Genomic DNA, 26,124 nt, shown 5'->3' with positions numbered 1-26,124 from the left:
TATCATCAACATTTTCATATCTCTTATTTCAACTCTTTACAGACAATGGATGTGCGACTTTGCCGATGATTGCGGTGATGGCTCCGATGAGAATGATGCCATTTGTAAGGGCAAATACCGCGAATGCTCTGAATCGGAATTCCGTTGCGGCAATGGCAAATGCATATCTTCCCGTTGGCAATGTGATCACGAAGACGATTGCGGTGATAACTCTGATGAGCTGAACTGCGAGGGCTTCCAATGCAAGAATGGCACCTTCCAGTGTGCCTCAGGCCATTGTATAGCCTCTTACTTCCGTTGTGATGGTGACCGCGATTGCCGTGATATGTCCGATGAGATGGGTTGTCCCCCACGCTTCCCCGGAGGCCGCTACTGTCCCGAATCCCGCTTCCAGTGCAGCAATAATCTATGCGTCTCCCCCTCGGATCTGTGTGATGGCACCGACGACTGTGGTGATGGATCCGACGAAGATCCCAAGGTCTGTTCCGACTTCAATTGTGATACCCTGCGTAGATTCCAATGTGATAATCATCGTTGTGTGGCTCGTTATCAAATCTGTGATGGTGTGGATAATTGTGGTGATGGCTCCGATGAGAACAACATGACCATATGTGCCTCCAAGGTCAAGCCCTGCGATCTCTACACCCAATATCAATGTGCCAACAAGAACTGTATAGAGAGGGCCCAAGTTTGTGACTACTCTGATGACTGTGGCGATGCTTCGGATGAATTGGGTTGCCATCATAACATGAGTTGCTTGGATGACACTCGAGGTGGTTGCCAACATCATTGCCATAATCTTACCGATGGTGGCTACATATGTGCCTGTTATCCTGGCTATATCATCTCGCAGGATAACAAAAAGAAATGTGTGGATGTCGATGAGTGTGCCACACGCCAGCATACCTGCTCGCATCAATGTCAGAATCTCAATGGCACCTATTCGTGCTCGTGTCGCGAAGGCTTCCGTTTGGTTGATAGTTCCTCGGGTGTTTGCAAGGCCGACAAGGACGATGTGGTGGTGATATTCTCTAATGGTCCTGAGATAAGAGCTTTGGATCTGCAAAAGAAGGAGGAATTCGATGTGATATTGTCGGAGAAACGTATAGAGGCCTTGGATTATCATGCCGAGCAACAGATTGTCTTCTGGGCCGATAGCTATGACAAGACCATTAAACGCTCGTACATGGTTAATGCCGTCGATGGTCAGGCACGCATAGGTTTTGCCCAGGATTTGAATATGAAGGGAGGTTCGAAGCCCACAGCTGTGGCGGTGGATTGGTTGGCCAATAATCTATACTGGGCTGAAGTTGACAGGACAGGTTCGAAACCTCGTGGTCGTGTTATGGTGGCCACCACAGATGGTCGTTACAGAAGATCCATTGTTAATGCTGGCCTAGAGGTGCCCACCTCCATTGCTGTCAATCCACAATTGGGTCGCATTTACTGGTCTGATGCAGGTTCTGCACCCAAAATTGAGGTGTCCTGGATGGATGGCTCCAAACGGCGTCCCGTTATTACCGAGGCCATACGCCACCCCGCCGGTTTGACCATTGACTATGCCCAAGACCATGTCATCTATTGGGTCGATACAAAATTGAATGCCATTGAGTCCATGAAACCAGACGGCTCTGGCCGCAAGACCATTGTAAAGAGTGATCAGCTGAGACACCCTGTGTCACTGGATATCTTCGAGTCCAATATGTATTGGGTCACACGTGACACTGGCGAACTATTGAGACAGGATAAATTTGGTCGAGGTGTTCAAGTGGCTGTGCATCGTAATCTCGTCAATCCTTCTGGCCTTAAAATCTATCATGAGAAGCGTTATAATACCTCTCTAAAGGATCCCTGCTATGGTTCAAGTTGCTCCCATTTGTGTCTTTTGGTGCCTGGTGGCCATCGTTGTGCCTGCCCTGATAGTTCGGGAGCATTACCCTCACATCGCAGCACCATGGAAGTGATTTGTGATGCTGCCGCAGAAAGGCCAAGACCATCGCCCCGCATATGCCCTTGCCAGAATGGTGGTTTCTGTGTAGAGGATAACAATGGCGAGTTGATGTGTGAGTGTTTGGGTGACTTCAAGGGCGATCATTGTGAGCAAAATGCCGCTGGCATGTTTGGCCATGGTGGTGCTAATGTAACGGCTGTAGTGGTGCCCATTATGGTGATTCTATTGGTGCTTTTGGCCGCTGGTGGTGTTTGGTTTGTGATACGCAAAAAGCCATTGTAAGTATTGTGGGAAAAATCGACAGCAGGAGAAGGAGGGTATTTAACCATTGTCTTTTATTCGTTTTTTTCTGTTTGCAGTGGAAAATTGGCTCGTTTGCCTACATTAACCTCATCGCAAAGTGTTACCTTCCGCCAAGGCACAAATGTTGAGTTCAATGCTCCTGGCTTCCCAGGACCTAATGCGCCAGTTGGTACCACAACGGGCGATGTTGCTCCATTGGAAGGTTACAATTTACAAACGGTAAATACGGGTAAGACCCGTGATTTCTCCAATCCCATGTACGATGCCGTACAATCGGGTGCAACAGATCCAAGCATAAGCAATGGATCAGGTAAGTAATTTTTTTCTCCTAGGATTACAAACTTAAGGATGATTTTATAGATTTCAAATGAAAAAAATCAAATGCCCAGCGAATTTTTTATAAAATTTTCCAAAAATTTTGAATTTTGAAAAAAGAAAAAGAAATATTTGATTGAAATTTTTAAATTAAAACTTAGTTTTAGTACCATTTTCTATGAAAGGGTAGTTTTAGTACCGTTTCCCTTAGAAAAGGGTAGTTTTTGTACCACTTACATTAGAAAAGTATAGTTTTAGTACCATTTCCCTTAGGAAAGGCTAGTTTTAGTACAATTTCCCTTATGAAGGGATACTTTTAGCACCATTTTCCTTAGGAAAGGGTAGACTTAGCACCATTTCCCTTAGGAAAGGGTACTTTTGGTACCATTTCCCTTAGGAAAGAGTACTTTTGGTACTATTTCCCTTAGGAAAGGGTAGTTTTAGTACCCTTTCCCTTAGGAAAGGGTAGTTTAGTGCCATTTTCCTTAAGAAAGTGTAGTTTTGGTACCTTTTTCCTTAGGAAAGGGTAGTTTTAGCACCATTTCATTTAGGAAAGGGTAGTTTTAGTACCATTTCCCTTAGGAAAGGGGTAGTTTTAGTACAATTTCTCTTAGAAAGGGGTAGTTTTAGTACCATTTCCTTTAGGAAAGGTTAGTTTTAGTATCATTTCCCTAAGGAAAAGGCAGTTTTATTAACACTTCTTTTAGGAAAGAGTAATTTTAGTATCATTTCCCTGAGGAAAGGGTATTTTTGGTACCATTTCCCTTAGGAAAGGGTAGTTTTAGAACTTAGGAAGTTTCAGTACTAAGATAAGGGTAGTTTTAATACCCCTTTCCCTTAGGAAAAGATAGTTTTATTACCCTTTTCCTCAGAAAAAGAGTAATTTTAGTTCTGTTTTCCTTGGGAAAAGTTAGTTTTAGCACCCTTTCTCTTGGTATAGGTCAGTTCTAGTACCCTTTCCTCAGAAAAGACTAATTTTAGTACCCTTTCCCTTGGTATAGATCAGTTCTAGTAGCCTTTCCTCAGAAAAGAGTAGTTTTAGTACCATTTCCCTTAGGAAAGGTTTGTTTTAGTACCCCCTACTAAGGGAAAGGGTAATCTTGCGTTTGCGAGAGGGTAATTCTAGTACTCTTTCGTTTGCGAGAGCGTACTTTTAGTACTCTTTCGTTTGCGAGAGGGTACTTTTAGTACTCTTTCGTTTGCGAGAGGGTACTTTTAGTACTCTTTCTTTTCGAAAAGGGTAGTTTTAGTATATTTTCTTTTCGAAAAGGGTCGTTTTAGTACTCTTGCGTTTGTGAAGGGGTACTTTTGGTACTTTTTCGTTTGCGAAAGGGTTGTTGTAGTACCTTTTCGTTGAGAAAAGGATAGTTTTAGTAACCTTCCCTATAATAGAGTACCCTTTCCTAGAATTAAGGGTAGTTTTAGCACCTTTCCAAGAATATAGTGTAGATTTATTTATTCTTTCTTTAAGAAAGTGACGATTTAGTACCCTTCCTTCGAAACGGGTATGTAGTATCTTTTCCTTTGAGAAAAAGCTATACTTTCTTTTGAGAAGATTAGATTTTTTGGGGAAAATATTCCCCAAAGACAACATTTGATAAAACTGTCTGTTAAAAAAACGAAAAAAACTAGAAAGCTTTTTTGGCCATCCAAATTTTCAAATATTGTCCAATTAATTAACAATTTTTTTTTTAAATAAATTTTTTTTTATTGATTGTGACCATCATTATGTAATTTAATTTATGTTTTTCTTGATTTACAGGAATTTATGAAGTGCCACACGATCCCTCCAAAATTAAACCCATCGGTCCATTTACGGAACCTGTATCAGCCATTTTAGCACCTAGCAGTATAACGCACAAATCCTCACCCCAATTACAATTAAGAACCCGCGAATTAGATCCATCCGCCGACAATGGCAAAGATACCCAGTATTTGGTGGAAGAAGATAAGTCTGAATGCTGATATAAACCCTAACATCAGATTTTAGCTACGGCAACAACAATAACACTAACAACCTGTGGAACAACTACGATAAAGAGAACAAATTTAAATTTAATTTAACACTCCACCACCACCACTACCACCAACCACACAGCAACAAAACACACCAATCACAAATACAACAACAACAACAAAAACAAATCATCACAGCATTGCGTGATGTAAATAAAACGAAAATTTAGAAAACTTCAAAACCAACCAAGAAACAAGCAACAACAAAAACATACCTACACATACACACACACAGAGAAAACAAGAAACTATATAAATTATTTATATATACATACTTTTTATATAAATATATAGCTATGTAAGCATACATAAGGAAAGGAAAAACTAAAAAATGGAAAACAAACAAACATGTAAAGAAAAAAAAACACAGAAAAAGACAAAGGACAAGAAAAAAACAAAAAATCCAAAAACATATCTTTGATGTATAACAGCAGAACAAAAACAAAGCAAACAAGACAAAAACTCAATTGAACTTAACGGTTAAGTTTGAAAACATACACAAAACAAAAGCAAAACCCAACACACCAACACACACTCTCCACACCACCGCCTATGCGTTGATGCCTAAACAAAATACAACACTGTACAGAGGTGAGGTGAGGTGAGTAAATGAATGCAACCCAATTGAGCGCTGTAGTTTCAATGTGTGGTGATTTTTTCTTCTTTTGTATAAACACAACGGTTAAAATTGGGAAGCGAATTCAAATGTTTATTTATATATATATATAAAAAAAAAATGGAAAAAGACAATATTTAAACAAAAAAAAAGCAAAATTTGTGTATTTTGTAAAAACAAGACAAAAGCTAAGCAGAAAAACAAAAATCTTTCAAGCTATAGAACAAAAAACCTAAAATAAAATCTATGTAAAAACGAAAAACAAAAACTAAATGGAAAAAAGAAATAGTTTTCTAAATATTTTATATATTTTTTATAAAAAAACAAAAACAAATGCAGCAAGCAAAAAAAGCCCAAAACAAAAAATCTACTACAAACAACCAGAAAACTAGAACAAAAATGTAAGAAGCCTAGCAAGATTATAAAAGTTAAAAACAAATTATTTGTTTAAAAAATTTTTGTTTTTTTTCAATGCCTTTTTAAACAGATATTGTTTCTAAGCCAGCATAAAATTAGGTATTTACACCACATTATCAATCTATTGAGAAAAATATAGCTTTTTCGGAAAATCCAATTTCTGTTACAATTTAGAACAATAAAAGTTTTGTATTTAGAACCCTCAATTTTAAAAATTTAAAAGTACCTGTGTAATGTACAATGGGATTTAAGAGAGACAGGAGATATTTTTGGCATTTTACATTAAAAAACAAAAATAACTTTCTTAAAAAAACAATTTTTTTGCAAATTTTTTAAAGAATCTAATCGACATTTATATTTTCTACAAATAGCAAATTTTATAAAAATTTACTATAATTGGTAAATTTTGTTAAAAAAATATTTCGGCATAGTTTGAAAATTTTTTCTGCTACACCCAAACATCACATTTTCAATGACATCACATTTACTTTCATGGGAATATGCCAAACTTCATTATTCCCTAAAAAAACCAAATTTTTAAAAACCCTTCCTTTTAAGCCCAGATACATTACGCAGTTGTTAAAAAAAAAATATTTACAAAATTGGGTTTGTTGTTTCTTTTTTAATTTACCCTCTATGTATGTTAGTCTGAAGGAAACTGTTTTGATACTTTTTCTATTATTTGTTTTCAAAAAAAAATCCATAAAAATTGTTTTCAAGTTGTGAATTATACATAAAAAACATACACAAACTTTTATTTACCATTAAAACCCCAAAAAACAAGAACAAAAAATTATATCAAAAATATTTTACATAATATTTTTTTGTATGTGTCTTATTAAGTTTTTTTTTAAAACTTTTTATTAAGTTTGTATTTGTAATATCTCTTTAAACAAAACAAAAAAAAAACGTAAAAGAAAGCATTCCTTTAATATTTTTATTTACATAGTATTTTTTTTGTTTTTATTATAATTATTATGCTATAACGGTAATTATTATTTTATGTCTTTATTTTTAATAAAATTAAAACGTCAAACATCACTTGGAGGAGAGAAACCACAAAGAAGTTAAAAACCGAAAAAATGAAAAAATCCAGCATTTAAATGAAATCACCTATGACTTTCTCCCTCTCATTATTCTATTCTCTCTCTCTCTCTCTCTCTCACTCACTGTTTTCTATATGTTGTGAAAGAGCAAAAAGCCTAGCTTTCTCTTTCACCAAGCAATTCATTTAATTTGTATCCTCTTTGACACCCCCTTTTTTCTTATATAATATATTTTTAATTGACTTTTGCAATATTTATGTCATCACAAAGAAAATGTTTTAAATATTTAAAAAAAAAAATCGACAAAAAAAGTTTAAAGAAGAAACATATTTTTAAAGCGAATCTGTGCTTCCTTTCGTTTTTTTAGAATTATATATATATATATAAAAAAATGAGAAAAAGAGTATATAAAATAGCATTAAATTTTAAAAATTTAGTAAAGTATATGAGAAAAATGAGAAAATAAATTAAAAGAAAAATTTGTTAATAAATATAAAAATGTAAAAAAATATTTTAATGTGTGTTATTATTCATGACAAGCTGGTCCGGTGTGCTTCGCTACAACCTGGAAAGTCATACTTATTTTATTTACAATAATAAAAGCCGTCGCTCGTCGTTGTTTTGACGAAGAACGGCTGTTTAGGGTTAAGTGTTTGGTCCAAATTTGAAAAAAAATGATATTCGTACTAGCCGAACCGGGCCCGCTCCGCTGCGCCTCCTTTTACTCTCTAATGTTTATTTTAAGTGAGGAGACACTTCGGACTGAATGTGGATACCGTGCCACTGTAGCCCATGTCCGCGTATGACGCTGAACGCCTACATTCGAATCCCGGCGAGAACATCGTAAACAAGCATTAAGTTCGGCCGGGCCGAACTTTGGATACCTACCACCTCTGGTATATATGCAAATCCCACTTTGTCACAATCAGGTGAAATTTAGATAAGTTAAGTTGAGTGGTTTTTATACCCTCCACCATAAGATGGGGGGTATACTAATTTCGTCATTCTGTTTGTAACTACTCGAAATATTCGTCTGAGTATATATATTCTTGATCGTCGCGACATTTTATGTCGATCTAGCCATGTCCGTCTGTCCGTCCGTCTGTCTGTAGAAAGCACGCTAACTTCCGGAGGAGTAAAGCTAGCCGCTTAAAATTTTGTACAAATACTTTTTATTAGTGTAGGTCGGTTGGTATTGTAAATGGGCCATATCGGTCCATGTTTTGATATAGCTGCCATATAAACCGATCTTGGGTCTTGACTTCTTGAGTCTCTAGAGGGCGCAATTTTTATCCTATTAGAATGAAATTTTGTTTTGATATCCAACAACTGTGCCAAGTATGGTTCAAATCGGTCCATAACTTGATATAGCTGCCATATAAACCGATCTTGGGTCTTGACTTCTTGAGCCTCTATAGAACGCAATTCTTATCCGATTGGAATGAAATTTTGCACGACGTGTTTTGTTATGATATCTAACAACTGTGCCAAGTATGACTCAAACCGTTTCATAACCTGATATAGCTGCCATATAAACCGATCTGGGATCTTGACTTCTTGAGCCTCTAGAGGTCGCAATTATTATCCGATTTGCCTGAAATTTTGTACGACGGATCCTCTCATGACCATCAACATACGTGTTTATTATGGTCTGAATCGGACTATAGCCCGATACAGCTCCCATATAAATCGATCTCTCTATTTTACTTCTTAAGCCCCCAAAGGACGCAATTCTTATTCGAATTGGCTGACATTTTACACAGGTCTCCAACATATAATTTAATAGTGGTTTAAACCGGATCATATCTTGATATCGCTCTAATAGCAGAGCAAATCTTTTCTTATATCATTTTTTGCCTAAGAAGAGATGCCGGGAAAAGAACTCGACAAATGCGCTCCATGGTGGAGGGTATATAAGATTCGGCCCGGCCGAACTTTGCTCGCTTTCACTTGTTTAACTTATGTTAGAAAAAGTACGTCTTATGCATAGTGTGATTATTTATAGGCCTGGTGGCTTCGTCTTGCATGATATGAAATAAATAAATAAAAATAAAAATTCGTCACGGCCATTTATTGGTCTAATATATATGTCACTATCCAATTTTGTAGAACAAAATATCAGAAAAACTCACTCATTTCAGCGAAATCGGGTGATAAATAAAGCTTTTATTGGCTTCACACCCCTTATCGCCAGATCGGTCTATATGGCAGCTATATCTAAATATAGTCCGATCTGAACCATATTTGGGACGGGTATCAGGATACTAAAAATAGCTCACTGTTTCACATTTTAGCGAAATCGGTTAAAAAATAAAGTTGTTATGGGCTTCAGAACCTTTATCGGGAGATCGGTCTATACGGCAGCTATATCTAAATATAGACCGATCTTAACCATATTTAAGACAGATGTCGGGAGGCTTAAAATAACACAAAGTTGCAAAGTTCAGCAAAATTGGGTAATAAATAAAGCTTTTATGGGCATTAGACCCTTTATCGGCAGATCGGTCTATATGGTAGCTGTATCTAAATATAGTCCGATCTGAAACATATTTGGGTCAGTTGTCGGCAAGCCTTAAACTACTCACTGTTTCAAATTTCAGCAAAATCGGATGAAAATCAAAGTTATTATGGGCTTTAGACCCTTTATCGCGGGGCCGTCCCCCTGGAACTTGAACCCTACTATTTATATAAATTTCGTATTCTTCTTCCAATTACCTTTCATTTTATATCCAAATTGCCCCAATCGGTAAACATGTAATTCTTGGGCGGATTTAGGGGGTGGAGTGTCTCTGGAGTGTGACCCGTAATGATACCACAAGCCATATTGACCTCATAGCTGGTTCCATGTTGGTATGACCAGTTCCAACCCTCTGTCCCTACTCCCATCGTGTCAAGTATCATGGCCTGTGTGGTTGCCTCATATTTAATCTATATGTCTACGGGCCGTATGGTTTTCATCGAGTGGTCTTCATCGACCTGTCTATTTTTTCGTAACCTGTACAGCATTCACCATAATCGCTATACATATAAGCCGTGGTCTGTATCAGAAGAGACCACATAAACAAAGTATCCTCGTGACCCTTGACATTTGAAACGGTCAATAGCAACATACTTTTCAATGACGTCTTGGTGTCCGACCTACCGAACTCGATAAAGAGGGGTATTGTGAACTAACTGTGCGGTCCATAGCCATAAGAACATAAACAGCGAGTTCCCCAGGGGGATGTTGTCTCCCCGATCCTCTTTAACCTATACCTCTCTAAGCTCCCTTCAGTGTGGAAGTAATATTATATGCGGACAAATTTTCTATCCTTACGAGGGGCAATGGCATTTAAAGATTAAAAATTTAATTCGAAAATCTGGATGAGTCATAAACTGGAAATTTTGTCCACAAAATCATGAGCGACAATGGCCTCCTTCAGCTCGAGTGAGGTTACATTAGTGCTCATAAAGGATAATGATCGATATTCAAACAGTAAAACAACAAACAATTCTGGACATAACCCTCGACAACCTCTTCTCGAAGTCAGCTTGAGCGACTGCGGTCTGCAAAAAGACAAGAAACAAGAACAAGTTCATGTTGTTGTGGTATACACATACTTGCATGTGGAGATACTGATCCTCGTCAAGCTCAATGATAAAGGGTCTCCTTTTTATAACCACGAAAGCCGGGCAATGACATAGGAAATGCTCCAACGTCATTATCATCATTTTTCCCACATGCTATCACCGATTTTGCATAGGTGAGATCGTATTCCTATGTGCTTCGTTATGATACCAAAAGCTTTACTGACCTACTTCTTAATTCCTTTCAATAATAGCCTCGTCCTCTCACGATCCGGATCACCCCCTAGGATTTTCGCCGTCCTACCGACTGTATCGCAGTTTCACAGTGTTTGTCGCCCACACCCTTAACTCGGAATGCGTCGATGCGAAGGGCTTCGGGTTAACCATGTTTATTGACGGCTGTCCTCTGGCATTTACCGCCAAATCGTCTGTCATTTCATTCCCCCTTACTCCGTTATGGCCCGGCACCCAAACGATGCGTATTGTGCCAAACTCAGAGAAGACGTTAATTTCCTTCTTAAATTCCAAGATTGTTCGTGATCTTACCGTCCTGGTTGTTATTTCCCTTATGGCCATTTTACTGTCCGTAAAGGTGTTGACACTCGACGTACTCGCGTTACCACCTCACGCATTCCGTGATCGCCCGGATCTTCGCCTGTAGGACCGTATTATGGTCAGGCAGTCGAAAACAGATCTCGGTTCTTGGGTTCTCAATGTAGACCTCCAGGCCCACTCTGTCCCCTCAGATGGCAGTACCAGGGTTCCGTCATTCCAAGACTGTACCGCTGGTAGCAGTGCCTCGACCTAAATTGTCGTCTCAGGTATCCCTCCAGGTTTCCTTTCGTCGCCTCGATTATACCGCGATGGTATAAGCTGCTCCCATCCTCCATCCATTCTCCCATCGCCTTAAGTCCCCTAGCCGCAGTGGCTGCCTCATATTTAATATGTATGTTAACGGGTCAATTATCTCAAATTGGAGGGGATAACCACCGCTGAAAATTTTGTCTGACGTTCTCACCAGGATTTTAACCCACGCGTTTAGTGCCATAGGTGGACACGCATATATCTGCGCTACGGTGGCCTCCGTCATTGGTTATTTAAAGGCGCCAATAACTTGCCTCATCATATCGAGTTTAACAGGGCCCCATGCCGCCCGGCCTCTCGCTGAGACTTGTTGTTGTAGCCACATTTCCATAGCATTTCACTATCCGCATCATGTGGACGCGCCCGGTAGCTCGCAGCTGAGCTTCTCGTGGCAGCGCCCGGTAGCTCGTGACCTCAATGTTACAGCCTGTGTGTTGCTTACAGCTATCCCGTGCCGGGCTCACTGAGACTATTTACGCCATGCTGCTGATTGTCCACGACTTCATTTCCAGCTGCTCCTACGGAGCATTCCATTATCCGCAAGCTGTGGACGCGCCCGTTAGCTCTCAATTTAGCTTCTCATGATAACGATGGGGCTCAAGAATAAGGACATTAAATCTTTGGCGGGCTGCACTTGGAGAGCTCCTCCTATAAGACGATTGGCCTATCGGTTATGAATAACGCAGCACAGGAATGAGCGAAACTTAATGAAAAAAACCTACAGACCAGTCAAAACGTGGCGTTAATGTAAGAAACAAGAACAAGATTTTCAAATCTTTGGCCGGCAGCACTTGGGAATGAACAAAAAATCCTTGTGACAACATATGAGGTGATTGGTCCACCGGCAATGAATTAAGCAGCTCCAGTTTGGGAAGCAGCACTAAGCGAGACACTATGAAGAAACATACAGACCTGCCAATACACGTTATTAAGGCCTATCAAAGGCTGCCATCAGATGCCAAGCATTGACCATGTACACGAGACCACCGGTACGGGATAACTATAAGCACCACACAGGCGGGAACTTTCAGCTCACATCTGTGTGGTGTTTTTCGTTATCACGAGAAGCTTCAATCCCATGGCAGTCAGTTGTACGTACAGCATTGACCCGATGGATTCCTTCATCGGCAATGGCTGCCGCCTCAGTGTACAAAACACTGCTACAACAACAACAAGAAGCTTAGCTGGGAGCTACCGGGCGCGTCCACAGTCTGCGGATAGTGGGCTGCTTCCTATACAGAGAAGCTGCAACTTCTGTCGCGGACAAACAGCGGTATCGTGTGGAAAGTATCAGTGAGAGCCCGGGCGGCACCGCCTCCTGCTTAAATACTGAGTGCCGATGGTGCTCGATATGACAAGGCTAGTTTTTTTTGGCGCCTTTAAATAACCAATGGCCATTACGTTCCTAAAGCGATCGGCCCTATGGACCGAAACGAGCTTACTCATCTTTAGGAGTTTGACGAGGATCGCTGCCTCCACATGCAATGAGGCTACAACAACAGTATCAGTGAGAACCCGGGCGGCACCGGCTCTTGCTTTAATACTGAGTGCCGATGGTGCTCGATATGACAAGGCTAGTTTTTTGGCGCCTTTAAATAACCAATGGCCATTACGTTCCTAAAGCGATCGGCCCTATGGACCGGAACGAGCCTACTCGTCTTGAGGAGTTTGACGAGGATCGCTGCCTCCACAACGTCTACATGATGAGACCAATATCCTGAAGGATGGTTGTGAACTTCTGACTAAACTGCCACCAAGAGAATCACTCAAATTTTTAACACACGGTGGAATCCCTCCTTAAGACGAGAAGAAGAGTATTTGGATATTTTAGAAAGCAAACCATCGAAACCTCGCCGATTTACTCGCAATCGCCTCATAAAAGCAGATTTGCGGGATAACTGCCTCATAAAGAGCGGATTTGCAGGATATCAACCAGAAGGCTATAATTAATGCGACCTCATCATGCAACCTCATCATACCCTTGGCGCACGACCGCCACCCATTGCAGATAACGAGAAAAGCCTGCCTAGGAAGCTCAGAAATAATCTGGTCCAATTATAATAAGAATGGTGTAGCAAACAAATAATCTAATATCGATCGGGGATAGACGATACCATCCCTGATATCTGCTGTCCATTACAAAATAGCACTCTATGATAAAAAAAAAATGCAAATGCAAATTTGCCCATGAACTACCGGGCGTGTCCACAGGTTTCGGATAGTGAAATGCTACGGAGCAGCTGTCAGTCGCGGACAATCAGCGATATCGAGCGGAGAGTCTCAGTGAGAGGCCGGGTGGCACCAGCCTATGACAAGGCAGGTTACTGCCGCCTTTAAATAACCAATGGCCAACCTTTTCCCGCTGCGATCGGTCCTTCGGAACGAGCTTACTCACCCACAGGAGCTAGACGAAGATCGCCTCCTCCGTGTGAAAATATGGCTACAACAACAACAACAAGCAGCAGGGTAAACTTCTCACATGTCAATTAGTGCTGTCTGATTCAAGTTTAAGCTTAATGATAAGTATCTCGAAGGGATGTTGATGTTCTCGCCAGGATTTGTATCCAAGCGCTCAGTCTCATAAGCGGACATGCTAACCTCTGTCCTACGGTAGCCTACAACCATAACACCAATCACGACCTCAGTCCTACGATGGCCTCCAACCATAACACCAATCACTTGTTGACATGTCCAGCGAAACGAATTATTCTAACTACATAGCCGCTATGGATGACTCCAATTGAAGCGTTCAGATTTCTGAAATTTGTTTAGTAGACAATAGCTGAGCTAGAATAATCTCAGAATGAAACGATGTGTATACTTACAGGGACAACAGTAACCATAGACGAAAATAGAAACGTAATCAGCGGCACCAAGTTGTCCCCGAATGATTCCCTACCGCTCTTAATTCCCGATTTCTGAAAAATTCGCAATGTTATCTCGCTACTGAATCCAGAAAGGCATGGAAAAATCATACAAATCGGTTTTCCCTCTCTCGCCTTTACGTAAGACGCTTGACACACTACACTCAGTTTCATAGGCGGACATGCTAACCTCAGTCCTACGGTGGCCTACAACCATAACACCAATCAATTCCCATGAGCCGATCAAGACGTCTCGAGGTTTTTCAATGCCGTCTGTCAAGCTTTTTGAGGATATCGCCAGCACGTCTTTCGATCAAGTTATTGGTGTGGAACTTAGGTATAGAAAAAGGAAGCCTCATAGAGCGAAACAGATAGTCCCTAACATGGTGTGATATCCCGGCACCGTTTAAGCTTCATAAATTTTTTCGAATCTTGGGCATATGCACCCAATGATATCCCGTATTACACCAACAACAAAAATATAGAAAATGTGTTAAAAACTCACCTTTGTAATTCTCATAATGGGTCAATTCGTCTTGTGTGGCCATCGGGAGTCTCTTTCAGTTATTATTTTTAATATGCCCCGAGCAGTCCACTTGTGAAAGCAGCCGTTCTTGTTTTACTCCGCAACACTTTTTATTCGTCCTACCGTGACATCTAAACGCGTTATTGAAGTCGGCTATATACACTTCACAAAATTCGCATAACACTTTGTTGGTACATATGTTCAGTCCGCGACCCGCTTGCATGAGGGAGAAATCCTACGGCTACCAAGATTACAAACTTTGTATATTCATACTAGTAATTGGGCATTTCTTGAAAACTAATTTTAATTCAACTCCGACATGGCACTGATCTACTTATGCCCAGTTGGAGCATTGTTCTTGCTAATGAGATTCCAATTTGATTGTGAACTTTTCGCTTCTTTATGATCACGCACTTTGATTCGCGACGCGCACCTTTTTTATGAATTCCTTAGATTACGAATGTCTCTCAAACGCGGTATACAATGAAACTTCACATTTTTAATTCACATAGGTACAATTTGAAGCCTGCACATTTTTTATTTACTTTTTTTATTCGCAATTCGCACTGTTTCACCGGTGTCCACTTGGCAACTGTTGACCACTGCCGGCTGTTGTCAGTATTACTTGATGCACATTTAGGATGCTCATAAGAAAACCGGAAATACTTGCATTCAAACGTTAAATATTTTGTAGAATGACGAAGTAGTAAATTAGTTATGAAATATTAACACAATATTTAATTATTTTGCTACTTAATCGCTTAATTTACTATTTTTTTACGGAACCGATTCCAAAAACCAGGCAGACTGAAAATTTTATGATCAATACCGTTATTTGAAAGCTTCTTGTTGCCCATCCTAATTCTATGCATTTACATCTTATGAGTGTCAAGCATGCACAGTGTCAAACGTATCGTGACGCTGAATATTAAAGGTAGTGTAACGTTTACTGTGTTTGAAATATTGTCTTTTGCAAGGCATAGACAACAAAAACAGGATTCCTGCAACAAAAAGAACTGTGAAGAAACAGATCAACAAAAAAAAAAACAAAGGGGAAAAGTGGCGTACGACGATGTTAGCTTGCATCTGCTACAACAACAAACCTTATGCAGTCTCTCCGCAAAAAGTGGAGCTGTATGAAAATCAAAATGTTTTCAAAACTATTGGGTTGCCCAAAAAGAAATTGCGGATTTTTTAAAAGAAAGTAAATGCTTTTTTAATAAAACTTAGAATGAACTTTAATCTAATATACTTTTTTTACTTTTTTTCTAAAGCAAACTAAAAGTAACAGCTGATAACTGACAGAAGAAAGAATGCAATTACAGAGTCACAAGCTGTGAAAAAATTTATCAACGCCGACTATATGAAAAATCCGCAATTACTTTTTGGGCAACTCAATATTACTGACAGCTTTCTTCGAAGTTATTAGCAATAGTGTTTTTCTCATTTAGATTATTTTTGTCCAAGCTCATAACATTGATGATTGACTGGAGAATTCGTCGAAGAATGTCACTGATGGTATCCCAGAAACTGCAGTCCAGTTAACCTTTCGACCAAATTTTTGAAAATGTCATTGTTTTAAAACCAAATGGGGATTTTATTAATAAATAAAATCACCCACGGTTGTCAACTAATAGATAAGTTGGACAACCGTTGGTTTGGTAGTTAACCCTGTGGTAAATGACACAAAAAAACTGATCTTGAACGCATAGACAAAAAAAAGAACCCAAAAGTGATAATATCCATAGAAAGAGAAATGAGCCTCTGTACCAGAATTCACTATTAGAAGGTTAGGCCACTTGCGAAAACATAACGTGGATAGGCCCCATGAACATCATTAAGGATGTCAAATTTGCCGATTGGCAATATCATCCAATAGGACAAAACGTAAACAAAGAATGACTGGAAAAAGAGAACAAGTTGACATCCTCAATGCCAAGTACTGCCAAAAATTAAAAAAATTGTTTGTCGACTGAGCGCTTGGCTTAACCTTATTCAGTATATCCTGCGAATTCAAAAAATTGTATGCCAGCTGATCGCTTTCCGCATCCAAATTTAGTGAATCCTGCGTAAAGGCTCTAAAAAGAGAGGACTTGGATTTCGCTGTGATTTATGTTGTTGTAGCCACATTTACATGTAGAGGTTGCTATCCTCGTCGAGCTCCCATAGGTGAGCAAGATCGTTCCGGTCCATAGAACCGCTTTGAATTATAGTTGTTGTTGCTTAAATAAAACGGTGATGCCACAGAATTAATAGATTTTTTTCGTGTGTGGTTCAAAAATTTGTTTTTTAATAATGTTACAGTTATTATAAGATTATACAATTAAATTCAATATTATTATATTCAATTAAAATTAAAATAAACACTAGCCACTAAAGCTATCAGCTAATAAGTCCCAATTAATATTATTCAGCAATAATGAAACCCAAATTTCTTAATAGAAAGTTTGCATAGTTAGAATTTTTTTATAAAAAAGTGTAAATGACCCATAACATTGACAGCATTAAACCCATAACAAATAATTTGTACGACAAATTCTTAGCATAAGCCAATAACATTTAAAACGCCTTTTTGATTTGGTCTCACCATTTCGCATGTAACCAAGCTCTCCACCAATTTTGCACACCAACAAGCTTTGCTCTCTCGCTCTCGGCGTTGTTGTTCTTTCACAGGCTTCTCTACTCAAGTTATCCCCCGATTCCCCAATTGACAACAACTACAACAATTAAGTGTACATGTTTTGTTGATATTTCGGTGCTTTCATATGCTTTCAGTTTTGCCAATTTCGCCCATCGTGCAAATCATCTGTCAGTCGTCTGAGTCCCCCATCCGATTAGGACCTACTCGAGTCTCGTTTAGGTCATTCGCAAAAATTTTGAAATCTTGGTGTCTTGTTGTACGTAAGCAGTGAATTACTAATTTAGTTTTTTTGATAACTTATTTTTATAAATCAACAACGATCTGCCTGAAAAAGAAATTAGAAAAACAATCACGTGTAGAGAAGAAATTTTTTTTTGGTGAATAAGTGTCGTGTCTTTATGTTATTTTTGATTAAATCGCGCGCTAGTGTGCTGCTGCATGTTTGAGTGTGTGTGTGTGTGATTTTGTATCTTGCAAAAAGAACTGTGATGATTTTTGCTTGATTTTGTAAAAATATCAAAAGCAACACAAGGTCATATATATAACGGTTAGATAATCACTCTTTCCTCAAAAAAAAACTTTAAAATGTCATAAAAGAGCAAAATAATAGTTTTTTGACCAAATTTTGCATATGTAATGTAATCGACGTACGAATTTACTGTAATTCCCTTACAATAATGTTTTACATTGAAAGGTTTAACACATGAAACATTGGATCTGGGACTACCCACCGCCACCCACTTTTGAGAAGAAAAAATCGATAGAGCTTATTTCTTTCTGTCTTTTACATGCACTAATTGGTTATTTCGGTCAACCCAATTCTTGTGAAGGGCTCATTGTTCGCTTTTTGCCCTGCGCCGGCATCAGCCGGTATTATGTTGAGTGAGAACATGAGTGTGTGTGTGTACGAATATGTATCCATATCCACAAGTCATCGATTTTTATCACGTTTTTCACAAAAAAAAAACAATATTGTTTACTTTTTGTCATATTTTTGTTTACAAACGCAACAACTTACTTTAGAGGTCTTTATTTGTTGCGCTAATTTTTCTATTCGGTCAATTTGTTCCTCTCATAGAGTAGAAGAGATGATGAATGGAGGTTTGATGGAGAATTGTTGTTTTTCGCCACACTTTTTGTATTTTTAGACGTTGTTTTTTATTTGCTCTTGTTTTGTTGTTTTGCGTGGTGTTAGGTGTTAATTTCATATCAATTGGTGTCACAATGTTAATGACAATAACAAGAATGAATACCTTTCATGCGTGGGTAAGTGTAATAAGTGTTAAAAATTCTATATTGAGATGTTATACCTAGTAAAATGGAATTATTTAGAAGTTATCCTCTCGTTGGAGCCTAATCTAAAAACTTTTGATGCTAAATATTTACGTACCGATGTCGACATCATAATTTTTGGTATAAAATTGCACATTAAAACACTGTTGTCTAGGTTTTTACATATGTTACTCTTCACCAAAATATTTCTTTTGGGCTCTATTCAAACACCGGCAAATGGAACAGACCAAAAATCTCCCAGCACGGGGCTCCTATCTGTGTGCTGTTCTCGTTATCGTGATATGCTTATCTGGAAGCTACCGGGCGTGTCAACTGGATAGTGCTGATAGTGGATTGCTCCATACGGATTAGTTGCAACGGCAGTCACGGACAATCAGCGGTATCGAGAGAAGACCCTCAGTGAGAGGCCGGACGGCCCCGGCTCTTGCTTTAATACTGAAAGCCGATGGTGTTCGATTTGGCAAGGCGAGTTATTGGCGCCTTTAAATAACTAATGGCTAACATATTCCCTCGGCCATCAATCGTATGGAGCGGAACGAGCTTGCTTACCTACGCATGGAACATCCATACTATCCGCAAACTGGGTCGCGCCCTGTAGCTCGTAGCTAAACTGCTCGTGATAGCAATGAACACCACGCAGAACGGAGCTTAATGTTACAGCCTGTGTGGTGCTCACAGCTTTCCCGTGCCATCTCGTCATGTAACAATAATCTCATCAAATCCCATGGCAGCCGGTTGTACGTACCGAAGGGATCTGATCGGCAATGGCAGCCCCCTCAGTTTACAAAACTCTGCTACAACAAAAATTATCTCATTCCAGATGTTTTTGTTTTTAATTTTTAGGGTATTCTCCCATTTTAAATTATGCAGAAGACTATAATGATTCCTTACCATCAATCGGGTCAAACCTTAGTAGGTTTTGAATATAACGGTCATCTGATATCGTACCAACTTAGACAATAGGGGCATGCATCCAACACGCTGGCAACCATCCTAGCTATATTGGAGTTGAGGCGGCTGCATCTGCCAGAAACCTATTCAGACAGAAGTTTTCTGGTTTGCCTAGGGAGGCTGATTTCTTCAGGTCGATCTCTAAGGACTGAGCTCACTGGGTAGCTGTTCACTAGAGCATGTAGATATACCGTAACATCTCTGTGCGGGGGATACACCGGTGACAAGTTTGGGATACACCGGCGCTGCAAAGTCTATCACTGACTGGCCAATGACTTTGTGTGTTAGGTTAGGGTTAGGTTGAAAAGAGGGTGCGGATGCTAATCCGCCCCATGCCACTATGGACATACACCTAAGCCACTAATCGGTTTGTGCGCCCTAAATACTACAAAAAAAAAAAATACCTCGAAAAAGAAAATCTAAGTTAGGAATTCCGTGCTACTTACATAATCCTTAATTTTTTCCATGCCACGCCCCTAAGTTGGTTCATGTCTGGTATTGTGTCCCCACCTTAGCACCGGTATCTGTTAGACGCGAAAGCCGAGCAATGCTCCAAAGTCTCATCATCTTCCCTGCATGCCCTACACATGCTATCACTCACCGTACCGATTTCACATAAGTGAGCTCGTAGTGCTATATGTCCCGTTATGATACCAATAGCTATACTTACCCCCTTCTTACTTCCTTTCAGTAATAGCCTCGTCTTCTCACGTTCTGGATCCCTTCATAGGATTTTGTATGTAGTAAACAAGGGTTTTTGTTGGTACCCAAAGTTTTTTTTTGTATTTCGGCATATTTGGTGCTCTGACATTCCTCGCCTTCGACAATCACATTCAACTTCTTATGGGTCTTCGGTGACGATGGAGTGAACAGTGTGGTAGACGGATTTGTGGCGAATATATTCAATTTTCAAGCAGAGAAATAAACGGCAATATTGGCAAGGCAGTAGTTCAACCTCACGGGCGCCTGAAGAATCTGAAGATCTTACAATCGTTCACATATGACACGATCTCGTTGCAGTCTAGAGGCTATGGAAGCGAGGAGAGGTAGATGTTAAACAGTGCCGGAGATATCAGCCCGTCTTGGGGAATGCCACGTTTCGCTCTGCGAAGCTTCGACCTATTTCTCTATTCTTCAAACTACTGGTGACCACACAGAAAATTCGTAATCAAACGTTTTAGGACAGGCTGAAGAGATGGCATGCATGGCTGACCGTATCAAAAGCTTTCCAAGGTCCAGAGTCACGAGGACCATCCTATCGCATTGCCTAAACTGATTTAGACTACGGTTTATATGAGTAGTGATGGCAGGCAGAGGATTCGTCAGTGGAAACTTTGAAACTTTGGAGCGTACCCTGAAAGAGATTTAAATCTAAAGACAACGAGATAATAAGACCTGGCTAACCCACAATAGACCATATATTTCATATATTCATTCGATACATATCATCTTTTCGTCGACTACAAAGCCACCTTTAACAGTCCCTATATTTGTTGCGGGTCAGAAGTAAAATTGCTTTATGCACGTGACGAGTAGTCTCTCGCCTTATGTTAGACTCCGTTGTTTCCAACGGTACCGGCTAAAAATCATATGTACCCCGGGGGGATTACTTGCACCTCGGAACCGCTTTCGCATTACTTCGAGGTGGATCCCATTTCTGGTGATTATCCATATCATCTCCATTGTGTCTGCGTCCATACCTTCGCATTCATACTCTACGCCACTGCGTCCAGGTCCATCTCCATCCTGCGCAATACTTGTTCAGCGTATCTCATCACCGCTCCCCAGTTCTGCTTGTCTTCCAGCATCCTTTGGACTATTGTCCCAGGCGAAACGTAACCAATCGCTGTTTCTAGTTCGCTGCGTCTCTCGGCCCAGTGCTCACAGTGGAAGAATGTGTGTTCCACATTGTCTGCTACTTTTAGATCCTCATAAATGCACTTGCTAGAAAACCATTTGTCCATTCTATGCAGGTTAAAGTAACTATGGCCTGTCAACCGCAATAATTTCCTTTCTCTCGACATCTGTACATCGGGTATTAGTCGTCGACTTGGCCCGATTCTCATTCGTATTCCTTTGTTGCCATCTTTCGATAGTCTCTTCTAGCATGGCCCGATGTTATTGCATGTCTCTATTATGAGCCTGCGCCAGCTCGTGAGAGTCCCACCTTTGTTTGCAATCAGCTGAGACTGAGTTGAGCCGTTATCCTCGCGGCCCTTGTTGTTGGATACCGGATTTGCTCTGCATAGGTCAGCTTTGTGTCTTCATCAGTATGTCGTCTATGAGCAGATATGTTTCTCCCTTGTGAATAGTGGATATGGCCCCATGCGGCTCGTTTATAACAACGAAACAACCGATCGGTGTTGTTGTTATTGTTGTCAAGCTTCTATAGTGGAATGTTTATGGGAAAATTTGCAATGTTATTTTGGACATACACCTTAGCCAGTAATCGGCTTGTTGTGCGCTCTAAATGCTAAAAAGTAACTTTGAAAAAGAAAATCCAAGTCAGGAATTCTGTGCTACTTACAAAATCCTTAATTGTTTGTATTGTGTCCCCATCTAAATGCCGATGTCTGTTAGCCGCGACAGCCGGACAATGACATAGAAAGTACTCCAACGTCTCATCACCCTCCCCAGATGCTATCAAATGCCGCATCGATTTTGCATAAGTGAGCTTGTAGTCCTATGTGTCCCGTTATGATACCGAAAGCTATACTGCCCTCCTTCTTATTTCCTTTTTGTAATAGCCTCGTCTTCTCACGATTTTGGTCGTCCTACAGACCGTTTCGCTGTCGTCCCCCACGACCTAAACTGAACCGCGTCGTTCCCAAAGGCTTCGGGTTACTAAATACTGAATTTCTAATGAACTTTCCATAAAGGAACAGGTGATGCTTCTCTCATATCAATGATAAGCGACCTCCTATTTTATGCCAAGTCCGAACGGCGTGTCGGAGATAGTTGGTAGAGAAGTTATTAACATGGCAGAATACCTCACAAATGTGGCCAACACTAGTAAGGCGATGACAACAGGTGAATATTGGTCTAATGTTCACGACGTGATTTGAACACGGGCGTTCGGCGTCATAAGCGGACATGCCAACTTCTGCTGCACGGTTGGTTCCAAAAGGCTTTGGGTTAACCAAGTTTATTGACGGCAGTCTAAATCTTCTGATCTTTTATTTCCCCCTACTCCGCTATGGCCTGGCAACCAAAAGATGCGAATTATGCCATCCTCAGAGAAGGCGTTACTCTCCTTTGAATGATTTCCCATCAAAGCCTTTGTTCTTTCCCTTCAAGAAAAACACTGGCTTCGCAATGGACTATGTTCTGTAGAAATATCTGTCAATTTTATTTATTATAGATGCAACTTTGGGGAGTTTCAAATCGTTTTATGGACGTATGACTAGATTAGTGTATGTCCCCTCTGTAAGAGGTATTGAAGTCTAGTTAAAAGTTGTTTAAATCACCAAATGATCCTAAATGTGTTTCTCAGGCGTCGCCACCTTCGTTGTCCTTGCGGGTTCCAGTCTAAGACATTTCTCCCTATTACATTGTGCGGCCTGTGTAGGATATGATCCAAACAAGCCAAGGGTTGTGTTTGTTCTTCATTTGAAATACGATTTGGCCAGAAACATTTGGCAGCTATTGACAAAAACTTGGGAGTCCCGCGATACTGTGTCGAAAGTACGCTCAAAATCGATAAATAATAGGTAGAGGTGTGTCTTAAGTTCGGCGGACTGTTCTGTAATTGTGAGCAAGGAGTTAATAAATTACATTAAAAACACCAGATGAAATGAAAGTAGAAAATTGTCAAGCCCATAAAAAGTACAATATACTGCTACAACAACAACACTTGCTGATACTCAAAAGCTCTAAACAGTTTTTATTTTGGCAAACATTCAATTTACTTTTAAAAATAAAACAATTTTATTGCAGAATATATTTTGTTTTCCTTTTTTTTGCTGCAAATTTTTGGTTAACATGACAAACAATTCTTTAAGGTGTAAATACGAAAGCCACAGCCAGCGAAAACTACACACAATAGTCCCAATACACACACACATCTGCAAATGAATGAAACACATGTTCAAAACTTTCGGCAATCTTTTGAATTATGAACGGTCCAAACAAAAATGCCATTACGTCATAGTGAGAAACGTAGTTTGTTATGTGTCCAATAGTTCGAAATTTAAATGTTGATATAGGTACGCACAAACACATGGGCCTGCATTTGAAAAAGCAAAAGTGAGTAACTGATAAAATTGTTAAAATGAAGCCTGCTATAGATAATGCAGTACAACAGCCAATATGGGAGATGGGAAATTCCAAGTTATTTAAATGATATTAGGTTAATAAAACAAAACCCCAAAACCCCTTATATAACCTTAACAGAAGACGAAGATGTATCCAAAATAAATTTATTTGGTATGAAATGTAAATGAATTTATCTTGGATGTATCGGAGATGGGTGGACTGATTTATGCAAATTTGCAATTTATGCACGTCGGCATCAATCCTTGCTCTGTAGGAGTTGAGGCGGCTGCATCTGCCGGAACGTAATTGAGCCAGAACTACTCTGGTTTGCCGGGGGAGGTCAGTTTCTTCAGGTGCAATGGGAGGCGGTCGTTCTCCAAAGAATACATTCACCCGGTAGCCATTTACCGCATCTTCTAGCGTGTCTGCATGAATGTTGTCTAGACCTGCTTGATATGCCGCTTGATCTAGAGGTTCTCTCTTGTAGCACTGAACCTCACGCTCTAGATCATGTAGATCTGCCTTAAGGCTTCTGGGCGGTGAATATCTATCCACAACATGATGATTTGGATGGTTTTTCGATAGCAGCCCAAAAGGTATTGCTTAGACAGCCCGATGGAGGTGGTCCACCTGAGGTATATTCATTTAGTCATTCCGTTTGCAATACATCAAAATATCCATTTTCGACGCGCACATTCGCTGTATTCACGCTACAGCCTTTAAAAATCGAGATATTGAGATCGGATCATATTTGGATATATCTGCCATATAGATCGATCTGCCGATTAAGGGTCTTATGCCGAGAAATGCCGCAATTATTATCTGATTTCGCTAAAATTTGAAACAGTGAACTGCTTTAGGCTTCTCGTCATCTTACCCGAATATGGTCTAGATCGGACCATAGTTAAATATAGCTGTCATTTAGACCGATCTCCCGATTAAGAGTCTTAAGCTTATAAAAACCCAATTTATTAGCCGATTTCGCTGAAATTTGAAAGAGTCAGTTGCTGTGGGCCTCCCTTCATCCGACCCAAATATGATTAAAGTCGAACCATATTTGGATATAGCTGTCATATAGACCGATTGGTGAATTAAGAATATTCCATTTAGGAACAGGGGATACTTCTCTCATATCAATGAGTGCAGTCCGATTAATGTTTAAACTCAATGATAAGGGGCTTCCTTTTTTATGCCGAGGCTGGATGGCGTTTCGCATAGCGACACCACTTGGTAGAGAAGTCTTAACATGGCAGATTACCTTACATACATATGTTAGGGGATAAACACTGCTGAAAATTTTTGTGATATTCGCGCCGATATTCTTTGTGTGTTGTCAATACGTCGATCAGCTCAGTTGTACAAATGACATCAACTTTAATTGTTCCGCCATGATAGTAACCCAAAAATAGAAATCAGATAATTAAATTTGGGGATAAGCTTCTAGGTAAAACGTCCTACACAAAATCTTTCCAAACGTACATGTAATGCGATTGGTGCAGGACTAAAATAAAAGATTGTCAGAAAAGGAAGACGTATCTGATACAACAAAAGAAGCCCGCCCCATTATATATTAACCACTCTATTGCTTTTTTTATGGCGAGTATCTCCTGCACATTACAGCGATTTTGTCACCTTCTCAAAAAGCCCAGTCCAAATTGAAACAATTATTTAAAGGGTAGAGCCACGTTCCCCCAGCGATCGGGTCTATGCACAGGAACGACCTTGCACCACAAAGGCAGTTTGCCAAGAATCGCTACCCTCACTTGGGAATATGTGGCTATAACAACAATAACTTTAGCCACTACACGACTTCCCTGATTGTACAGATCAGCGCATGGTGGGTTTAGGAAGATGGTCCTAAAAACAGCCGGCCAGTTTGATGGTATAAAGATGTCGTCAGTTCTGTGTTTTCATTCGCAGCAAACCCCCCTATTTTTTTGCACGTTCTCTTTGTTTGTGTTTCTTTTTCTCTCATTTTATCTGAACACATACACACAGGGGCGCAAGTTTCTTTGGTTGGCTTGAGAACAATAGGTATGTTTGTCATTTTTGAAATGACATCTAGATGATGAGTAGGCGATTGCTCCATATGATTTGTGGTTGTTGTACAAATGAGACCTGTAATTATTTCGCCATGAGAGGAAAGCTTAATACATAATCATGGCGGATTTAAAAATGTCGTCTCATGCGAACAGCTGTTAACAGTCGGCCAGATTTGACGGTATTAAGATGACAGATTGTTGTTTGCATTCTCTTTGTTGTTATCTTCTTTCTCTGATATTCTCTGCTCAGGTACGCACACATGTACACACTGGCACACAATTTTTTTTGTGTGTGTTGGCAAAACGTCGATCAGCTTGATGACAAAATAGCGGATTGCACCATATGATTTGTGTTTGTTTTACAAATGAGACCACCTTTATTGATTCGCCATGATACATAATGCAACAGTTAGGTAGAGTGTGTTAAAATTAGACTGTTAATCAAAGGCCAACTACTC

At 39.8% G+C, this 26,124-nt stretch overlaps 2 protein-coding genes and 1 long non-coding RNA gene across 5 annotated transcripts in view; 2 read left to right on the top strand and 1 right to left on the bottom strand.

The window, feature by feature from the left end:
* LOC106094156 (low-density lipoprotein receptor-related protein 2) overlaps window positions 1-6,947 on the top strand; it is a 795,641-nt gene extending 788,694 nt beyond the window's left edge. For both annotated transcript variants that reach the window (XM_059366657.1, XM_059366656.1), the window contains exons 13-15: window positions 43-2,229; window positions 2,311-2,564; window positions 4,332-6,947. In XM_059366657.1, coding sequence (XP_059222640.1) covers window positions 43-2,229; window positions 2,311-2,564; window positions 4,332-4,534 — 2,644 coding nt within the window. In that variant the 3' untranslated portion in view covers window positions 4,535-6,947. The remainder of the gene's footprint in view (window positions 1-42; window positions 2,230-2,310; window positions 2,565-4,331) is intronic.
* LOC131996759 (uncharacterized) overlaps window positions 1-15,304 on the bottom strand; it is a 76,255-nt gene extending 60,951 nt beyond the window's left edge. Inside the window, exon 1 of the long non-coding RNA XR_009397968.1 lies at window positions 14,465-15,304. This is a non-coding gene — a long non-coding RNA (uncharacterized LOC131996759). The remainder of the gene's footprint in view (window positions 1-14,464) is intronic.
* Window positions 15,305-17,267: 1,963 nt separating this feature from the next.
* The window catches only part of LOC106091945 (alanine aminotransferase 1), a 57,801-nt gene continuing 48,944 nt past the window's right edge, over window positions 17,268-26,124 (top strand). Inside the window, exon 1 of one of the 2 annotated variants that reach the window (XM_059367492.1) lies at window positions 17,268-17,382. The gene's annotated coding sequence lies outside the window, so the exon portion shown is untranslated. Of the gene's footprint in view, window positions 17,387-26,124 lie in introns of both variants that reach the window. The other variant, XM_059367493.1, reaches the window with a different exon arrangement.

This window comes from Stomoxys calcitrans, chromosome 4 (genome assembly GCF_963082655.1).
Source record: "Stomoxys calcitrans chromosome 4, idStoCalc2.1, whole genome shotgun sequence".
NCBI lineage: Eukaryota > Metazoa > Arthropoda > Insecta > Diptera > Muscidae > Stomoxys > Stomoxys calcitrans.
Note: the sequence above shows the minus strand (reverse complement) of the source record. Positions and strands in the feature narration are given on the sequence as shown.